This window comes from Corythoichthys intestinalis, chromosome 15, assembly GCF_030265065.1.
Source record: "Corythoichthys intestinalis isolate RoL2023-P3 chromosome 15, ASM3026506v1, whole genome shotgun sequence".
Taxonomy (NCBI): Eukaryota; Metazoa; Chordata; class Actinopteri; order Syngnathiformes; family Syngnathidae; genus Corythoichthys; species Corythoichthys intestinalis.
Window position 1 is genome coordinate 12731055 of NC_080409.1, and position 22589 is coordinate 12753643.

The window sequence follows — 22589 nt, forward strand, 5'->3', positions numbered from 1 at the left end:
TAATAAGTTATAGATAGTTCAGTTAGATTTATGATGATTGAATGATTAAAAGAGAAGCCGTTTTGTCCTATGTCTTTCTATGCCTATGTCATATGTGGGGTGGCGTGGCTCAGTGGTAGAGTAGTTGTCCCCCAAACCAGAGGTTGTGGGTTCGGTTCTCCGCCCTGATGAACTCGTCTAAGTGTCCTTGAGCAAGATACTGAACCCCACGTTGCTCCTGGTGCTGCGTCACCAGTAGGTAGATGGCGAGATAGTGTAAAGCGACTTGAAAGGTGGAAAAGCGCTATATAAGTATAACACCATTTACCATTCGGCTCTCCACCGCGTGGAGGCACTGTTAAGCCCATGTCATTGTATTCAATAAGAAATTACTACGTAGGCTAGCATCCATACAACGCTAACGCCAATCGCCGTCAATGGCAGCCAATGAGTATTTATTAAATACTTTTAAACCCTATTGAACATTGGGAAGGTTTACTTTGAGTGTCGTCAATTGTAATATGCCAAAGGTAGGGTGAATGAAAAACTCCTGGATTTTTAAAGGAACTCTGCTTCTGTCATTGCCTGCCAATGAGTAAAGTAGGGGTTTGAACGTGAGTGTTTGCCATTTTAAAACGCATTTTTTATTTGGGCGTATCGTCAGTCTTTACTTTTATTATTTTTTTATTGTAAATTTGACAAGAGATTAAACATAACTCGTGACCAGGAACAGGAACTTTGACGTCACCGGTCTATCAGGGAGCCACGTTGGTGCTTTCGAGTCGGCCGGTTTGCCAACCACTGATGATTGACAGTCGTATCAACCAATAGTGTTAGCTGTTTTAGTCTCATGCTTTGCGTTTAACCAATTAAACACTTGTTTACACCTGTTCGCCATCTGATTGCACGAGCTCAGCCACATGACTGCGCTTGCCACACTTTGACCGCCCGCGAACTCATCCAATGAGAAGCACTGTTATTGACGCCTCGAGTTTCCGTGAAGTGACGTATTCACTGTCCAATCAGCGTGTGCTTAGTAAGCTGCCCAATGTGATTGACAACTCGGCGACCAATAGAGGGCGGATTTAAGTGAACGCATGCTTTTTATCAGCCAATCGCCGTCCAGAGGCGGAACCGTGAATCGTAACCACGGCAAGTCTTGCGTCAAGTATTAAAGCGAAAGGCACTTGCGTCCTTCGCATGTGTTTACATAAACTACAAAACAAAAGGGCGCTAAAGGGTGAACACGACAGTGTTTGTTTTTTTTGTTTTTGTTTTTTTTTGGGGGGGGGGATACATAACATGGGTTCCCCTGCACGTTAAGATTTACATGGCCGACCAGTGGCATGTAAATCTCGTGCTTCACTAATGAGCCAGCCTTCCAAATGGAAAGGGCGCTTCAATTTGGAAACGTGAGCATTTCTCTCGTGCTCCTGCTCCTCAATGTGGTCTTAGGACTCGGGACCCTGCACCCTTTGGGCTTCGTCTTCGCCGGCCGGGAGCCCCAGCTGGCCGGCCCCGTCAGGGGCTCGCCACCGGTACCGGACGACGGCGGAGACCCAGTGCTAGAGTTGGGACTGGACGGCGTCGCGGGGCTCGCGGCTCAGGCGGACGTCACCGTGGAGGACGAGAGCGGTTTGCCCGGTGAGGACAAGGGGTCCTGCGGGGAAGAACCCCAAGGAAGTGAGCCCGTGCCGAGGTAGGCTCGGAAACTTGACAAACTTTTTGGAACGACTCTGATTTGACGGGAAAATGACCAATGAACGAATCCACCGAGCGTTTTAAGCTAACAGAGTCGCCGTAATGACGTTTTGCCGCGTTTTTGCCCCAAATCCAACTTTCCCTCCTATTAAAATGTGCTTTTAAAATCAAGTTAGGACCACCAAGAAAGAAAAAGAACATGCCAAATTTGAGCTCGCAATGGAAACAACGAAGAGTTAGCGTTATTTAAAAAAAAAAGCTCGTCTCATAAGTTTGCTTATTGTGTTCATTTTGGTGCACGTTTTGGTCAACATTGTGGGCGGGGAGTCGAGCGGATGATGTGAAGTCCACGCCCAAGGAAACTTCTTTCCCTTCCTTTAAAATTGACCCGAAGACGATGGCATTTTTTCCCCTATTGAGTTGCACACGGTGATGTTTGATGTTTTAATGTGGCTCGTTTGCTCTGTGAACCTTAACGTGGGTAAAAATAGCCGCCTACCTTCATGTCATGAGACACACCTGCACTGTCGATTGACGCATTTTTGACGTTAAAACCCATCCGACACCAGTGGCGCCCCCAGGGGGTGGCCAGGGGTGGCCACTGCCACCTCTATAAATTGGTTGGCCACCCCACTGGCCACCCTGCTTGCCAGTATATCGTTAGATTGTTGAAGCATCAGTTATGCATTGAATCCCAAATGAATGCATTTATTCTGTTTTGTTAAATGTAGGGCTGTCAAATTTATCACGTTAATGGGCGTAATTATTTTTTTAAATTAATCACGTGAAAATATTTTTTTGCAATTAACGCATTTCACGGTGCGACTCACTCATGCATTGCCGCAAACAGCCTACATGGCTCCGTTTTACTTATATACACAGATCAGAGGCAGTGTCAAGTGAGTGGAGTAGATACAAGCGTTCATTGGGGCCGTGCTTTTAATTGGCAAAAGCTTTGTCATCTCTCCCACAGCAGCTATAAATATTGTGGGAAGCGACGTGGGTAAGAATGACAGGAGTTGATCTTTTTCTGAACACCCTGTGGTGTACCTAACGCAGAGAAGATATATAGCATTTGCAGCCACCACACACAGTCATGGTTGCACCACTTCCCATCATGCATTTGGGCAGAACAGTTAAGTCGCGACAGTATCATTTACTGAAAGCTCAACAAATACACTAGATAGCAATATTTAGTCACAATATACAAACTCACATTTATCCTTTAAGAATTACAAGTCTTTCTATCCGTGGAGCCCTTTCACAGAAAGAATGTTAATAATGTTAATGCCATCTTGTGGGTTTATTGTTATAATAAACAAATACAGTACTTATGTACCATATGTTGAATGTATATATCCGTCTTGGCTTATCTTTCCATTCCAACAACAATTTACAGAAAAATATGGCATATTTTAGAGATGGTTTGAATTGCGATTAATTACGATTAATTCATTTTTAAGCTGTGATTAACTCGATTAAAATTTTTAATCGTTTGACAACCCTTGTTAAATGTACACCTTGTGCCTGATATATACATGACACAACAAAACAGAATTGTTGTTGGACTCAAAATGTTGACTGGACATTTATGGACTATGCACATTAAATCATTAGTGACATCAAATATTACACAATACACCAAAGTATATCAGTAGCCGTGTCCTTAAGTCTTTCTAATAGTTTTCCCCTGACCATTTTACTGCAATAATATAATGAAAACCTGAAATGATGGCTTTTAGTTTTGGTGTGCCACCCCAAGATTTTAAGTGGCCCCATCTGGCCACCCCTATGAAAAATTTCTGGAGGCGCCACTGTCCGACACCCGTTGTTGTGTCAAAATATCCTACCACAGGCGAGTACTACTGTGCCCTATCAGCTTTTGTTTTGATGCATACAGGAAGTACGTACGTGGTTTTGGCGCACTTACAGGTCACTTTCTGTTGGTTTTGGGTCATTTTTTAAAGTTAATGGTCTACTATTTTGGGGCTCTACTGAAGACGTGCAGTTCCTCATTAACTCTTTGGCTACCACTGACGGTGGCGGACGTCCAATTTTTTGGACTAGGAGGGGTGAATGAAAATGTTTATTCCCTCCTCTAAGTATAAATGGATTTGATCATGTCTGTCATTGTCAGTAAGTTATTTGTGGGTCATGTCTTATTAATTTTAGGGTACTTACAGTAGGGTTTTTATTTTATTTTTCATTTTCTTCCAAACCCAATTTTCTTATACCGATTACGATTTCTTAGCTAAATTAATGACAAGAAGTATTCGGAATCTCTTCTTTTTAAAATTACTTAAACTCATTGGCACTTTAAGTTATAATTAACTGTTAATGCACACAGAACAATCCCATGAGATTAAGAGCTTTTTATTTATACAACAGACTCCAGCTCTGCTATTATTTAAAGTGATCATGAAGGAATAAAGTGCACATACAATTTGAAACAAAATCAAACATGAGAAAATGTCTGTCAGTCAGTCAGTCTGTCTGTAAACCAAATAGTCTGTCAGTCTGTCAACCAGCTAGCCAGGCAGTCAATCAAGTCAGTCAGGTGAAGTAGGTAGGCAGCCAGGCTCAGGGTGATGTGCTGTCACATTTCTTTCTAGCCAAACTTGCATAAATTAATGATTAGTGTAAAACTGTATAATAACAATATGCAAGGTGACAATCACATTGTCTAAACAAACACAAATATGTGCATATAGATTCAATTTTCAAATGAAGACCAGTGCATTTTGCCAAAATGTTATTTTATCAAAACAAAAAAAAACACATGGCATGCTTTTAATTACTGTTATCTAGCAGCAGCAATCTTGACAGGAAAACAAGACGGAGGGACAGACACCCCCCCCACCCACCCACACAGCGAGACACGGACACAAACACACGCACATTGCACATGCATATACAGTGATCCCACGTTTTTCACGGTTAATTGGGACCAGAACACAACACAATAAGTGAAAAACCGCCAAGTAGCGCACCAAGCCCCCCATTTTTCTTGTTTTTTTTTTTTGTGTGTGTTCAATGTATTTATTCAGATTTAGCATTACATAAAATATATATACATACATATAAGATTTGTATTATATAAATTATAATTAAAAAAATATGTATATATTAGGGGTGTAACGTGTCACGGTTCGGTACATTTTCGGTACAGTAAGAAAACAAAATGCAAAATATAAATGTGGTAGTTGTTTATTACACACTTTTGTGCTTTCAACAATAGGAACATTAGCCTATACAAACCTAGAATTCTGTTCAAAAATAGAAAAAACAATATTCTGAAATGTAGATATTTTGAAAAACAAAATAAAAATAAATAACATTGGCTAAGACTTTTTTTTTTTTTTTTTAATATCTGATGTGCAAAATTGAACAGTTGCAACACTGAACAGTTTCAAATTTCTCATATTAACTTTATGACCACAGCCTCGAAAAGTAAGGGTTAGGTAAGTGCTGTCAAACTATTAAAATTTTTAATTGAGTTAATCACATCTTTAATTTGAATTCCCCACCCAGTGGGCCAACCGCTTTTCTTTTCATCCATGTTACATTTAACCGTTACCCACGCTGCTCACTGCACTTCTGAGTGGTGCGACGGCCTGGCCGTTTAATTGTCATCTTTTTTGAGACTGTCAGTCAGCTGATCGTCACGTCCGCCAGCTGGCTGCCTCCCCTCCCAACGTGACGTACTCTGATTCACACCGGACGGGCAGACGACGTCGCCGCCGCTGATGGGCCACCCGTGGAAGGGTGCCAACTTCAGAAACTAGCCCGCTGTCTGTCATGTATCCATTGTGCAGCCCTTTGTTTACATTTGCGGCAATAACGACACTTGCTTTATGGCAGCTAAGCCGATACAAGGTAGTACTATTAGGCCGTTGTTTGAGCTCGCATCCCCGCGTGTGTGTTGTATTGTGTGTATTGTGTATTGGTTATCTTGTTAACCAAATAAAGGCAGCGTTAACAATAGTCATCTGACCACTCATCATTTTACAGTCAACACTGAGAGTTCACATTTGACAGCATACATGCCGCGTACCTCCTTGCCAGCTGTTTGCTCGCCATTCATTCACCTGCGCATTTGATCGCTATTTTTGTTACACTCCCGCTTTTTCAGTGAGGTATTTTGTGTTCATTCGTTATTGGATCGTTTTTGTTCACCACTGTAAATAAGAGCACCGCAGCAGTAGAGGTAAACTGCCGTTTTCGTTCAACCCGTTTTGTTTAGTGTAGAAGCCAGGGTAGTGGCTGTCTTTTATTTCCTTCTTACGATCAGGGTTTACTTAGCGGGTGGGGTTTAAGTGTAGTTTTATTTTGTTTGTTGTTTTGGCCTGGGCTTACGCTGAAGCCAGCTCCTTCCGCATGTTGTATATTTTGTTCATTGCGAGTTCGACTTAATAAATTTGTGTCCACTTGCAACTTGCGTGTGTGGCTCATTTTATGTTACGCCCTTAGCGAGCCGTCCATAGGGCGTCATTAATGGTGGGCGTATGGGATGCATGAGCGGGCATTCCGCGCTTGCGTTAAATGCGTCAAATATTTTAATGTGATTAATTCAAAAAATTAATTGCCGCCCGTTAACGCGCAAAATTTGACAGCACTTTACATTATGTCCGAAACTCGTTCGGTACGCCTCCCTTCCGAACCGAGCACCCCGAACCGAAACGGTTCAATACAAATACATGTACCGTTACACCCTTAATATATATATATGTATATAGGGCTGTCAAACGATTTAAAATTTTTAATCGAGTTAATCACAGCTTAAAAATTATCATTAATCGCAATTCAAACCATCTATAAAATATGCCATATTTTTCTGTAAATTATTGTTGGAATGGAAAGCTACGACACAAGATGGATATATACATTCAACTAGGCCTGAACGATATTGGAAAAAACTATTGCTGCGATTTTTTTGGGGGGTTTGTGATATTATATTGCGATATTAAAAAAAAAAAAAATTAAAGAAATTTTCACTAGATGACTTGAATAGCTGTTTGGAAAGACTTTGGATGACTCACAATGACCAGTGTACAGTGATTCCTCGTTTTTCGCGGTTAATGGGCACCAGAACCCGCCGTGATAAGTGAAAAACCGTGAAGTTGCGCACCCCGCCCCCCAAATTTTTATTTTTTTGTGTGTGTGCTCAGTGTATTTATTCAGATTTAGCATTGGAAAGAGATACATATAAGGCATGTTTTTTTCTCACCTTTTCCCCAAAGTATGATTTTTTTTAAAAAATGTGTGTATATTAATAAATGGTTTTAAGCACTTCAAATGTAATAATTATGATCAGTTTTAAACATAACTGTCCAACCAACCAAATCATTTTTGAACAAGAATAAAGTGCTGTAGTAGAAAAATGCTTGGCTTTATTAAATACTTCTGTTTATCTACCTTAGCTGTGACTCTTGGTGGACATGTAGAAATTACAAACTCCTCATGATCACTTCTGGCATTTAATTTGTATGTCTCAAACGTCTCCACACACACGCACACGCACACACACATTCATTCCAAAGCGGCTTCCTTGCAGAAACTGTTTAACAAGTTAAATGATGATTGACAGCTGCTGGGCTGTGATGTCCGCTTCTTTGGCAAGATCAAAGATACCAGCATTGTTAACTTTAATAAGCAAGTGCTGCAGTGACTGTGAGGTTCAAAGAGCGTATGAGGCTCTGCGCAGAGCAGAAAGCAGGGCGTATGTGGATTAAAAAGAAATAAAAACTATCGCACGTCCTTGCAATGGGACTATCGTGCACGCACACATCGCAGTGGCGATGTTTAAACGATATATCGTTCAGGCTTACATTCAACATATGGTACATAAGTACTGTATTTCTTTATTATAACAATAGATAAATGTTAGTACAAGTTATAGAAATTTTATATTAAAACCCCTTTTAATGTTTTCGTTTTAATAAGATTTGTCAAATTTTCAAACAAATAAACTAGTAGCTCGCCATTGTTGAACCCCATTGAAACCCATAAAATCAGTCGCACCCAAGCGCCAGCAGATTGCGACAAAACACAAGTAATGAATGGACATGACATTGTCATTTTAATCTGTTTGAGCAGGGCATGTGCGTTAATTGTGTCAAATATTTTAATGTGATTAATTAAAAAAATTAATTACCGCCCGTTAACGCGATAATTTTGACAGCCCTAATATATATATGGTTTTGAAATGGTTTTTAAGCACTTCAAATGTAATAATTATGATTGGTTTTAAACATAACTGTCCCAACGAATCATTTTTAAACAAGAATTAAGTACTGTAGCAGAAAAATGCTTGACTGTATTAAATGCTTCTGTTTACCGAACTTGGCTGTGACTCTTGGAGTGACATGTAGAAATTACAAACGCCTCATGATCACTTCTGGCGTGTATTTTATATATCTCGAACGTCTCCACACACACTCCTCCACCAACACACACCCACCCACACATTCATTCCAGCCCGCGCTTCCTTGCAGAAACTGTTTAACAAGTTAAAAGATGATTGACACATTGCTGCCTGTGTGAAGTCCGCTTCTTTGGCAAGATCAAAGACATCATTAACTTTAATAAGCAAGTGCCGCGCAGTGACTGAGAGCTGGGTGAGGGAGGCTGTGCGAGCGAATGAAGCAGAACAAAGGTTTGTGGATTGAAAAAAAAAAAAAAAAATCGCAGGTCCTTGTGATGGGACTATAGCGCATGCGCACATCGCGATGGCAATGTTAAAACGATATATCGTTCAGGCTTAATCCCTAGTACTCACGGGTCACTTCCTGTTGGTTTTGGGTCGCGTTTGCCGTTTTCTGTGCTACCAGATGGTCCTTTTGCGGCTCTTCTGCAGACGTGCAGTTTCTAATTAACTCATTGGCTGGCACTGACCGCACTGGATGTCCAATTCATTTGGACTCGGAGGGGCGAGTGAAAAAAATATTCATTCACCCCTAGCAGTTTAAATGATTTGGACGTCTATAATTGTCAGTGAGTTAATTGTGGGTCACGTCCTTTTCAATCTTAGCAAATCATTTCCTGCACATGTTGGGGCATTCTGACATCACTTCCAGTACATTTTGGATAATTTCCTGTTGATTTCCCGACATTTCTGTGTCATTTTCCGTTCATTGGTCACCTCCTGTTGATTTATGGACATTTCCAGATCACATCCTGTTGATTTCCAGTCACTTCCTGTTAGTTTTGGTGGCATTCTGAGTAGGGGTGTGACAAAATATCGAAATGGTGATATATTGTGATACTTTGTATCCCAAAAGGTTATCGATATGCTCCTGCAAGAATCTAGATATTTTAAAAAGGTCGTCTTAAAAAAAAACGTCTTAAAAAAAAAATAAAAAAATAAAAATTAAAAAAAAAAAAAAAAAAAAGGAACCAACAAGTTGCTCCCAAAATCTTCCACCATAATAGTGTCTCAGTTAACTCTAAGGCTACCTTGACGGTGCTCGACACCCAATCCATTTAGACTGGGAATGTTCGTTCATTTGAAACCAGAGCATTCACAGTCATTCTGTCAGATTTTCAGGGCATTTATTGGTCACCTGCTGTTCATTTTAGGGCATTTCCAGGTGATTTCCTGTTGAGTTTGAATCACTGCCTATTCATTTGGGTGTTTCCCAGGTCACTTCCTGTTCTGGAACAGGAATTGACCCATAGAATACTCCAAAATCATCAGGAAGTAACTGAAAATCAACAAGTAAATGACCTTAAATGGCCCAAAATTACCTCATTGCCTGGCATTGGCTGCTACTGACGGCCATAGACATTCAATCTGTTTGAAGTGGGAGCGCGAGCTTTGTATCGCAAACTGTATCGTATCGTGAGGTACCAAGAGTTTCCCACTCCTAATTCTGACATCGCTTCCTGTACTTTTTGGATAATTTCCTCTTGATTTTCAGGCATTTCTGTCACGCTTCCTGTTCGTTGGTCACTTACTGCCCATTTCCGATCACAGGAACTCTTCGTGTTGATTTCGAGTTACCCTTTTTATGTTTTAACACTGGCAGTCCAGGGTTTTCTTGGGCTATGAAGAAAGACCAGAAAGGATTCAAATGACCCCGATACCAAATTGACTATTTGGTTTTGTCAAACAATAGACCACTAAAACAATCAAGCAGACAAACCCCTACACACTCCTGTGGAGTCGCTGTCTAGGTGTGAAAGGGGGGGGGGGGTTCACTCTGGATGGCTGCAATTAGCATCTTGAATATTTGCAAATCCAGGGCTCCCTTGGCTTTGTCAAATACGGAGGAACACGGAGATGGCCAGTCGCCTTGTTCTACAATATGATTGACATGGCAGCACTGAATGCATATGTGTTGTATCAGGCATGCACCAGAAGGCAAGAGAGATGGGTGGACTTCTTGGTGGGTCTTCCAAAGGAATTGGCTCACTCTTATGTGGGCGCACGGAAGGCGCAGAAGGAAAAATTGCTTCGGCAACAACCTCCAACACCTAGGCCCAGGAAAAGGGCGAAGTGTCATATGTCACCACATAAAAATGTTTTGTTTTGTTTTTTATTACACCGTCCCTTGGACTGTATAGTTTCTTTTGTCGTCGTTTTCACATATGTTTCTTTATTTAAAAAGCTTTTTTTGTGCAAAAAATGACTTTGTTGTGAATAATCAGCCATCCATCATCAGCAATATGACAATTATAGCTCCACACATACCACAAACAGTGCAACTAAATATTCAGAGAGATTGAGACAGCAGTTCTTTCTCAATGCTGTAATGTCTGACAGTCCTCCGCAAACAGGCAGCCATGCCCTGCAAACACTTAGGATGCTAATTGGAGCAATCCAACCCTGTGGTTTTGCGAGTGTGAATGAAAAGGACTAATGAGGACCTCAATGCTCACAAAAGATATGGTGATTAGAGTCAGATGACCCTTCTCTGGATACAAAAGTGATTTGTATCAACTGATCCACCCTTGGTAGTTCTAGTTTAAGCTACTTATAGGCCCCTTTAGGGCTCTTCTGCAGACTTGCTGTTTCTCATTAACTCATTGGTTGCCATTGGCGGGGGTAAATGTCCGATCCTTTTTGACAGGGAAGGGCGAATGTGTTCATTCGCCTCTCACAGGCAAAAGGGATTGGACGTCTAGCCCTGTCAATGGCACTAAAAAATAATGATTTTTAAATGAATTGGACTTCCATCTTTGTAAACTCCAGGCAATGAGGTAATTTCCCAAAAGAGGCTTGTTGAAGCTGTGAAATTTCCTGATTTGGGTCCATGTTTTGAAAACTCTCACTCCCTGAAGTGCAAGATGCAGCAGCAGTCAGACATTGATTTAAGGCACCCTTCACTTTGAAGGACTCTGCCGCAGTGTTGTTCACTCACGCCGGCTCCTTCCCTCCCTCCCGACCGACGGACCTTCACTTCAGAAAATTTTACACCACTCTTAAATAATTCTCTGTGTGCTCTTTTAAACATACTCAATAGTGTCTTTTTTTTTTTTTTGAGGCGGCGGATTAAGATCAAAAACGGCGAAATAGATAGTCTGGAGAGGTGAAAGCTATCGAGGGCGCCAGATGAACTTTGGTTAATTTTATATTCCAACGTTTTATTTTTCGGCAAACCGCGGAGCCCACAGGCTTTGACCGAGTCAGACTTTCAAACGTTCCAAAAAATTGCAACCATGCAAGTTCTTTGATGATGTTGTCCCATCTCCTCGTCCATCTCCAATTGCAAAACATCTCAAATTTTCAAAATGGTAATTGTTGCTATAGTTTTTGTCGAATTCACAAATAAAAGTATTCACAAAATCAAGGCGCACAAATTAGCCATTTTTAGCAAAAATGTACAGTTCTTCCAAAATATGATTAAAAAAAACTCATCATACATATTCAATGGCTGCATTTATTTCCAATGGTCATTCAATTTCAACAAAAACATGTTTCCATTTACTCATATTGGTTTACAACTTGGACCTACCCAAAAACCTCCATTGGTGGTCATTATCTTTTACAAAAAAAAAAAAAATCTCAAGTTGCCCAAAAATGAACCGGAAGTGACTCAGGGTATACAGGAAATCACACACAAATGCTTCAAAATCATCAAATCAAGTGACCCAGAATCAAAAGGTAGTCATTTAAGTGCCCCAAACCAACAGGAAATGACCTGATAATATCCCCAAATCAACAGGAAGTGACCCACGTGTTGACGCTTCCCCATGCAATTTCTGTAAAAAATGCAAAAGAAATGTCAAATTCTGTAAAAATGCATTTTCAAATGAACATAAGTTTGACTATTGTTATCATAAATAGTTTTGAGCAAAAAATTTTCCAAAATCACAATTTTAGATGTATTGTTTTTTTCGATAATGGGAGGGCCATTGGCATTTTTAATGGCACCTAAGGCTGCAACAACAATTCGATTAAATTCGATTAATGAATTAGTTGCCAACGAATTTCATAGTCGATTTTTGCCATCAGCTATGGGCAGTCCCGTTTGGGTTCTTGTTTGTATGTAATGTGAGGCTGCGCACATGCCAGTGATTCGAGCAAAAGAGAGAGAGAGTTCATGGCGGCTGCTGCTGTTGGGCTGCTGAATCCATAGTAGGGCTGTCCCAAATGATTATTTTTCTCCCGATTAGTGCAGACTTGTCTAACAATTTTTTAATGAACTTTTTTTTTTCTGCTGATCTTGCAATTCAATTTTTGTTGACGATTATAAATGCACAAAAACATTTTGTAACACTTTATTTATTAAAGTACAAACAAACATAAATAAGAGTAATAAATCACAAATAAACAAAGAGGTCAAATGCTGATGGCATTAACTAGTGCAAAAGAATGGAATGTAAACAGATTCAGAACACTGTGACTTCACTTTTCCAACAGGATTCAAAACATTTCTTACTTTCTCTTTTTGTGGGGTGTCTATATTGTTCTCAGCATTACAATGAGCACCAGACGAGTAGATAAATAAATGTCACTCAACACTGGAGTGAAGTACGTGAAAATTTTAATTCAATTTAATTTTGTGTCTGGTGAACCAAAGATGCGCATGCTGAAAAGCACCTCATACCCACTGTGAAGTATGGGGTGGGTCAGTGATGCTATGGGGCTGTTTTGCTTCCAAAGGCCCTGGGAACCTTGTTAGGGTGCATGGCATCATGAATGCTTTGAAATACCAGGACATTTTAAATCAAAATCTGTTGCCCTCTACCCGAAAGCTGAAGATGGGTCATCAGTGGGTCTTTCAGCAAGACAGTGACCCTAAACATATGGCCAAATCTACACAGAAATGGTTCACCAGACACAAAATCAAGCTCCTCCCTTAGCCATCTCAGTCCCCAGACTTTGTTTTTTTGGCAAAAGGGGGTTGTACAAAGTATTAACACCAGGGGTGCTAATAATTGTGACACACATTATTTGATGTCAAATAATTATTTTTTTTATGTGGGATTTTTTCCCAACTGAATAAATGCACTTGTATTGAAGGTTGGATTTTTCTCTTTTTTTCCATTAAGGTCCCATATTATTTGAATTTAAAAAAATTATTAGAAGCTAAAAAACACATCTTAACCAGGGGTGCCAATAATTATGGAGGGCACTGTAGTTGTGAGCCGCTACGCACGTTACATACATGTACCTTCGCTGGAAGCCGCAACAAAGCATTAGTATAAATTCTTCTATTGATTATAATTTGATGTAGATGAAGCAAAATGATAAAGATTTGGTTATTTGTAAAACCTATTCTAAAACACGAGATGCTTTCAATATGGTTGATTTTAACGGAGGCGGCAACGTGCTACATAAAGTACATAGCTGCTTATTCAGCTACATTAGCCCGACATTAAGCCCTAATACTCTGTCGTACGACCCACATAAAGGCAACTTCAATAAAAAATGTCGTTATATGGACTTACGATCGCCCGATTGTTGTCTCCTGTCATCTTCAAGTTATACCTGGGTGATGGCGCTTCGGGTGTTCATTCACGGCCACGTGCTGCCGTCGTATGCAAGCTTGGCACAAGACAGTGTACCCTCCTTTGTTTCATTGAAATAACTAAGTCCATGCTTTGGTCACTATGGTGTGCTTTTTTGGCTTAGTGCCGCTTTCCCCGCTTGAATTCCGTGCGTCCGCCATTCTCAACTTTCCACTTTAGCAGGGCGGTAAACTGAAAATTTACCGTCACCGAAATTCTTAGCGATGATCGACGTAATTTTGACCATGTCGGTAAATTCGGTAAATTAATAAAACAAGAAAATATAGTCTTTTCATCCCGCTTTGATTCTGTGTTGTTCATCTATGTTCATTCCCCTTTAAGAAAGCAGTGAATGTGCTTACGTAGTGAGTCACGTACGTGATCATCAGGAAGCCAATCAAACAAAAGCCCGGTAAGCTAACGCTAGCAGCTAACGCTACAAGCAAAACGTGATGGAGTGTGGCTTAAGGGAGGTTCACCAAACTTTCAACCGACATTTAATAGACTCTTGGTGGCATCCAGACGGGCTTTCACCCGCTGTCCTCCTTTGTTCTCACGATTTCCGGAGATGGTGCTTTCAGTGCTTTCTACTGGTAGCCAGGCTAACGCTAGCTAGCGGCTAACGCTACAAATGAACGTTATGGAGTCGGATAGCGGCTCTAACATTGTCGAAACGGCTGAACTTAATGAGTGGATTGGGCACGGACTGCATCTAGCAATTACTATGTGGCGTTATTTTGTATCCGTCTGTGTGTGATTCCTCTGATAGCTTTTGTGATGGTAAAGCATTCAGCATAAAGTACAATCCAACGGCGAAACTTATAATGACCGAGAAATGGCCCCGGTTATTTTTATTGTGCGTGCATTTATTAAAAAATGCACTGGGGGGGAAAAAAAACCCTTAAACCATAAAGTGTACACTTGTATTTAATAATTATGTCACAGCAGCCATTAACAATAAGTTGTCTTTTTGAAGTGTACTGTTCAAGCTGCAAGTCATTTGTGTTACAATGACACCATTAACAATAAGTTGTCTTTTTGAAGTGTACTGTTCAAGCTGCAAGTCATTTGTGTTACAATGAAATGTTTGCACAGGCATATTGATTTTGACAATTTACATTGTTCAAGTCATACACGCTGTTATAAATGTTCATACTTGAATTCTTATTGCTTACAATACATTTTTATAAACTTAATGTTTAGACTGCATGTACAATTGTTAAATACAGTATATCAAATTGAATGCTGGTAAATAAATCAACAAGAAATAGTTAATCTGTATTTCATGCATTGATTCAGATTTTCAAATTATATAACAGTCCGCTTGGGCGAATTTATCGTCATTTATCGTTATCGAGATAAATCTGCTCATATATTTTTTTTTAACCCTTAGACTGGATGGTGTGCTCGTCGATGCATTTACGGCATCAATGACTTCTACCAGTGGGAACAGCTCTAATCAATAGTATTACAAAGTGTCGAATGTTAGATTGCGTTTTGTGTTGTTAGGTGCTGTGTGCCTCCGTTAGAAGTGAGTAAAAGAAGCCAATTGTATTGTTTATATTCTTTGTTGATGAGACATTACCAATTAGCATGGAGCGCTAAGCTACAGTGGGGCAAAAAAGTATTTAGTCAACCACTAATTGTGCAAGTTCTCCCACTTGAAAATATTAGAGAGGCCTGTAATTGTCAACATGGGTAAACCTCAATCATGAGAGACAGAATGTGGGAAAAAAAAAAAAAAGAAAATCACATTGTTTGATTTTTAAAGAATTTATTTGCAAATCATAGTGGAAAATAAGTATGTGGTCAATACCTAAAGTTCATCTCAATACTTTATGTATCCTTTGTTGGCAATAACGGAAGCCAAACGTTTTCTGTAACTCTTCACAAGCTTTTCACACACTGTTGCTGGTATTTTGGCCCATTCCTCCATGCAGATCTCCTCTAGAGCAGTGATGTTTTGGGGATGTCGTTGGGCAACACGGGCTTTCAACTCCCTCCACAGATTTTCTATGGGGTTGAGATCTGGAGACTGGCTAGGCCACTCCAGGACCTTGAAATGCTTCTTACGAAGCCACTCCTTTGTTGCCCTGGCTGTGTGTTTGGGGTCATTGTGATGCTGAAAGACCGAGCCACGTCTCATCTTCAATGCCCTTGCTGATGGAAGGAGATTTTCACTCAAAATCTCTCGATACATGGCCCCATTCATTCTTTCCTTTACACAGATCAGTCGTCCTGGTCCTTTTGCAGAAAAACTGCCCCAAAGCATGATGTTTCAACCCCCATGCTTCACAGTGGGTATGGTGTTCTTCGGATGCAATTCGGTATTCTTTCTCCTCCAAACACGAGAACCTGTGATTCTACCAAAAAGTTCTATTTTGGTTTCATCTGACGATAAGACATTCTCCCAGTCCTCTTCTGGATCGTCCAAATGCTCTCTAGCGAACCGCAGACGGGCCTGGACGTGTACTTTTTTCAGCAGGGGGACACGTCTGGCAGTGCAGGATTTGAGTCCCTGGCGGCGCATTGTGTTACTAATAGTAGCCTTTGTTACTGTGGTCCTAGCTCTCTGTAGGTCATTCCCATGTGGTTCTGGGATTTTTGCTGACTATTCTTGTTATTATTTTGACGCCACGGGCTGAGATCTTGCATGGAGCCCCAGATAGAGGGAGATTATCAGTGGTCTTGTATGTCTTCCTTTCTAATAATTGCTCCCACAGTTGGTTTCTTTACACCAAGCGTTTTACCTATTGCAGATTCAGTCTACACAGCCTGGTACAGGTCTACAATTTTGTCTCTGGTGTCCTTCGACAGCTCTTTGGTCTTGGCCATAGTAGAGTTTGGAGTGTGACTGACTGAAGTTGTGGACAGGTGTATTTTATACTGATAATGAGTTAAAACAGGTGCCATTAATACAGTTAACGAGTGGAGCCTCATTAGAAGAAGTTAGACCTCTTTGACAGCCAGAAATCTTGCTTGTTTGTAGGTGACCAAATATTATTATTTTCCTTATTTTCCACTCAAATTTGGAAATAAGTTCTTTAAAAATCAAACAATGTGAATTTCTGTTTTTTTTTCCACATTCTGTCTCTCATGGTTGAGGTTTACCCATGTTGACAAATACAGGCCTCTCTAATCTTTTCAAGTAGGAGAACTTGCACAATTGGTGGTTGACTAAATACTTATTTGCCCCACTGTAGTTAGTGATCATGCTAATTAGTGTCTTTTTGCAACATTATGTAACTTTTTAATATTTATAAAATATTTTCATAAGATTTGTGATGATATGTCATCTAACAACTGAGGGTATTACAACACCTGGAGAAATGCTAATATTCCATCATTTATCCATAAACGCATGCCTTTTGGATTCATATCATGCCAATTCGTGTAATTACACACATCGCAACACCAAGAAAATGATAGAAATTTGGATCGATTGTCAAGCTAAAATGACCGGCGCCCGAGATCCCGGAAATCTAGCATATTGTGTGCGTGACGTCACAACAATGAAACAACCGGCTCAGTGCTTAGTACTGAATAGCGGCGATGATGGCGGACAATTTTGTTTCTAGTTGCAGAGACGAATCCGACGTAACGAACGTTCTTCTAATGGTGACGAGGAGAGTGATGAACCTTCTTTGGTGTTTTGGGTTCTCAATTTGAGCCCAAACGAAAGCCAATGCAGCCTAATGAAAGGATCATTGAGGGAAGCAATCACACTGATGAAACACCGGCAACAGATCGTGTCGGAAACACCGAATGGTTTGTTTTGCATTTCTTTTTGTGAAGCTGTTACACCTTGAATGCAAAATAATGTATAGAATTATTATCATTTATTGTGCTATCATAGGTTTTCGCTCTGCCAACAGAGACAAATATGAATGGGATTAGAGGATTTGTTGTGTATATTTTACGAGCAATAATTTATACATGTGTCCAGTCCTATATCCAATATGTTTTTTATTATAAAAGAGCACTCACTCTGTCCATTTCCCTCCTTTGCTTTGCCTGGGGTGGTGGGGTGGTCTCATCAGAGCCAGTCATCGTCCTCTTTCTTGATAGCTCGGGACATTTAGGTGGCTGCGCGTGTATGGTGGGCACCACATCTGCTTTCAGCAGGAATTTCTTAGCAAAACCTGAATTCATTTGTCCATAGTTCGAATAGTTTTCAGGTGTAAAATGCGCACCACACAAAACCGTGCCGGAGGCTGAGTCTGCAAAATTAGCCGTCTTAGCACGGACGAACTTTACTCATTGTCTGCGTAGTCCAGCTCTTTTTCTCGCGTTCGGGAACTCATGGGTACTACATTGCAACAAATGGCTATTTGTACACCACATAGCATGACAGGTTTGAACCATTTTAGCGATATTTTGATAAAACACGAACGCAACTCTCGTCGATAAACAACGATGGCACCTGCCTCGACCTTTTGTTTCCTTGTTGTGATGTCTCTGCCCCATTCGGCTGTTTCCGGAATACTTTCGGAAATGTTTGTAATTTTCGATCTATTTTCGATAATTGCTCATGAATGTGATTTATTTTTTTGTTACCTTTATTAATATTTGTGGTCTTGCCACATAATGGTTCTATTGATATCTCACAGCCCCTTAGTATTATAATACCCTTGAATGACACCACTATAGTGGCCTGAGGAGGACTGTATCGCTTTCACCTGCACTAATTAACTTTGAGGAGGGTGGCATACGTCACTTCCCCCTTTCTACATTCGTTATAAAGACTGAAGTCGATGCAAACTATTTCGTTCAAATTCTTCAAAGATGGCAGAGCAACAAAAGAGAAGAAAAAGTTATGTCCGAGGAGACAAAAAAAGAAAAAGGGAGGTTACCAGGATAAAGGGACACTCAAAAATAAACATTGGACCAGCTTTCACTCACTGGCGTGTGTGTTGATTTGTGTACTGATAAATTGTTTTATGTTTTATACTCAGAATGTTTAAAAAAAATTTAACAAGTTTTACTTACTTAAAACAATACAGTTGTTGACTACAGTATAGTTAAGTCTGCAAGCTGTAATAAAATCTTATTTTTGAAGGAAATAGTCATCCATTTTGTCTTTGTTACTTACAGCATGCCTAAAACAACAAGTTAAATTGTGAAGGTAAATGAAAAAGGTGACATTTATTCGATTAATCGTCTGATTAATCGTCCAATTAATCGATTATAAAAATAATCGTTAGTTGCAGCCCTAATGACAGCGAATGAATGCCTTTAGCTTGCTTAAAAACTTTCCCCTTGTTTGCTATTTTCTACTGGCTTGCTATTTTGGGGATGGTTTCTACGAATCAAATCTTCCCGGCTACAGCCAGGCGCCGACTGAAACTAAGTCAGCGGGACAAAAATGAAAAAAGGACGAAAACATAACTCCTCCTTTTCCGCAAGCTAACTATAGCCGAGCCCAAGCGGCACAGGCCGGCGCTCAAATAGTGAGTAGCGGCCCGTCTCTTTCACGCCATTGGCCGACGGACCCATCTCATTGGCTGTTGCTAAGCAGTAGGGCTGCTGCGCGGGAGCCCTGAGGGGCAAGGGCAAAAAGGGTGGGGGAGCGGGTAAGCGCCGCCGTTCTCTCACCTCTCCAAGGTGGCGGCCCCGGATCCCCCGCCGGGAACGGAACAGAACAGAACAGAACTTGCCTGCTGGCGAATAAGCTCACAAAAAAGGTACAACTACTCAATTCAAAGAAATTCTTGGATTAGATGTCCATTACGTCAGTGGCAGCCAATTATTTCACTTATGATATACTAGCAAATTCATGAGATCTGTTCAGGCCAGGACCCGGTCTAATGTGACACCAGGAAGCCAATTTTTCTTTAGACCCACCAAGCTAGTAGCTGCTTTTAATGTTTTGTACATTAGTTTAAAAAAATGTACAAAAATCCTCTCAGGCTTAAATAAACTACTATTTCAGTACCAAGGTAACAGTTCAAAACAGTAAATAAAATACTCAAGTTCCCATTTTGTGTCAGCCGCTTTGAACTAAATTCAGTTCATTTAATGTTGTGAATCAACTGTTAAAGTTGTTAAAAATGCTCCCGTTATTCCATAATTTCCCTTCTGTCTACTTTCGACATGTGAAAGTTTTAACTCATTCATTATTTAGAGATGGATTCAAGTCAAGATTTTGCCGATTTAGGAGTATTTTGGATGAAAAGTTAATTAGGTTCGCTCGGACGGTTCGCTACAGCAGCCTTCCAGAGAAGTTAACTGCTTTAAGATGGCGGCTGTTTACGAACGCCGGTGAATCTGTCATTTCGCATCTAGTTTTCTATACATGTGCTGCTAACGCTGCCAAGTCCATCATTTCACATCTAGTTCTTTATACATGTGATGTCTACCTAAGCCTGCCGCGATATGCAATAATTCCATTTATCGCAAGGTAAATAAAAATGAAGGCGGTAATTTTCCTGCTGCGATTTATCGCCTCGCATGCAGCAGATGTACGGCAGTCGTGCCGTTAAAAGTTCAGCTTCCTTGTTACCAACTACGCAATATGCTGCGACGAGGACTCACTCTGTTTTATTGACTTCTGGGCATGTTCGTTTTATACATTTGAGTTTGAGTGACCATCATTCAATGGAGGGAGGCGGGGCTGAGTGCACTGTCGGCGCACAGCGATGAGTGAGCAGAGAGAGGAAGACGAAAATGGACGGAAAATCTTGATTTCCAAGCCAAACACCACAGCCCCGGTGTGGGAATGTGTTGACTTTAAACCAAATGAAAATGGCGAGGCAACCAAAAAGTTGAACCAGTCTGCAAAATGTGTTTGGAGGTTGTTTCAACAAAGAGGGCCAACAGAACAAATCCACATGGTCATTTGAAACATTATCACCCTCTTTAGTTTTCACTGCTTAGCAAGAAAACTGCATCACAACAAGCGGAGCCTTCCTCGTCAAGTCCATCAGCAATTACAGGGGTGTTCGCTTGACGTTAGAAATGCAAACGAGACCGCGTAAAATCGCATTCCCACACGAAAAGTGTAGTCCGCTACATTGCTGAAGAAATTAGATAGTTTAACTTCTGTTTAATGTTGTTTGATACTTATTGAAGCCAAATTTTTGTTACTGCTACCTAATTACTCTATTTTTCTCTGTTGTTGTTGTTGAAGTGCAATTGTTTGTGTTCCTACAACTTTATACCTCTGTGCCTAAATGCCTAAGTTATTAAGTGTTTTTTTTATTTTTTTTTTTTTTTTGAAAAACTTTTTATTCTGTGCGGTATTAATATTGTTGTCTTATACTTAAAAGAGGCAAGGGCTATTGTTTTTAGTTGTGATTTCTTAAAACGTATTTTTGAATTGAAGAGTAAACATTTATTGTGTTGAAATGGGTGTACTTGATCTATTAATATATACTGTATTCCCACAGTATTGTTGTAAATTGGTTTTTAAAAAATTGGGGAAAAAAATATCGCATATCACAATAATTTATGAGATAATTTATCGCCCACTAAATTTTTTTATCGCGACAGGCCTACAGTATATCTACCGTAGCATTATGTGGGCATAGTTTGTAGAGGCTGTCGGCCGCAGTCAGGTATAATAGTTTTTTTTTAAATCTGGTATGAGATAAGCCAGAGCCGTGAGTTGAGCATTGATGTTTACTCTCGGTCCGTTCCTCATTGCGTCCTGAAGACGGCGCTGACTGTGTTTTAGTTCAGCTTTACTTGGCATATTTCAATAATCGGAATTTGGATGTTTGTGAATCATTCTCGAATCTTCCACGGGCGAATCGCGAAAAATCTAAGAATTGGAAATTTCGCACACCTCTAGCTGTTACTGTAACAAACAATTCGGGGGCTACAGATGTCCACACATCACACGTAACGGTGACTCATGTCTACATTCAACAGTGATGACATGATCTCTGCTTTCGTCCGCTTGTCAAGAGCCAGGACTGCTGTGTCAGTGAAACATCGTCTGAATGGGATGACGTACCTCAGCTTGCCTTCAACATTCTTCGAAATCCCCTATTTTCTAGCATAAGATTTTCTCGTAGAATCCGAAATGATTCCACACGTCTGCTTTCAAATTTATGGGAGCAGGTCTGATCTCACGTAGAGATTGGTTGGTTAGGTCAGCCATGCTTTGCTGTTTTATATCTAGCAGTTGTTGATGTGTACTCTCGGTCCGTTCTTCATTGCTTCCTGAAGACCGCGCTGACTTTGTTTTAGTTCCGCTTTACTTGGCATATTTAAATAACCGGAATATGGATGTTTGTGAATTTCTCGAAGAAATTGAGATTCTAATGTTTTTTTTTTTTTTTTTTTTTTTTTTAATTCATTCGCTTTTACCGACAACGATAGACGTCTAATCTTTGGCAGTAATGGCAGCCAGTGACTTAAATGAACTCAACATGACTTTATAATACTTAGTACTAGGGGTGAAAGTAGCTAAAATTTCTTGCACAGAACTAAATAACCCAAATGCAAAAACTGCTTTTGGCATAATTGTAAATATAACACACAATAAAAAACAACAGGCGTTCATTAGACACTGAATTACACTGAAAAAAAGCATAAATGAGAAACTCTTTTATCACGGGCATGCGTTGAGAGCGGCAATGCTGGTGACCTGAGCGGCCATGATATCCCCACTCTCTCGCCTTCCTACTCCTCAGCGCCCTTTTCTCTCAGCAAGGCGGCTCAGTCACGAGTAATGCCCGAATAGTCATTGAATATAATGGCTTTTAACACAACACACTTCACAGTACCTTATTTTTACTTATTATTTTGACGTTAAAAAAAATGTTTTTGGATAGTTTTTTTTCAGATTTAGGGGTACTTAAGGTGCCTACGACAGGAGAAAAAAGTCTTAAAAAGCATTTTTATGTAAATTAGAATCCTATTTTGAGACGATTCGACTATATACAACAATTTGGCCAAGTGCAGATGACGAGAAATTAGTCTTTTAATCTGCCGTTTAGCCATTATAG

General features: G+C 40.2%; 1 protein-coding gene across 1 annotated transcript in view; it reads left to right on the top strand.

Moving 5' to 3' along the window:
• The first annotated feature begins 1120 nt into the window (after positions 1-1120).
• eif2ak3 (eukaryotic translation initiation factor 2-alpha kinase 3) overlaps positions 1121-22589 on the top strand; it is a 78766-nt gene continuing 57297 nt past the window's right edge. Inside the window, exon 1 of the mRNA XM_057859222.1 lies at positions 1121-1678. Coding sequence (XP_057715205.1) covers positions 1365-1678 — 314 coding nt within the window. The 5' untranslated portion in view covers positions 1121-1364. The remainder of the gene's footprint in view (positions 1679-22589) is intronic.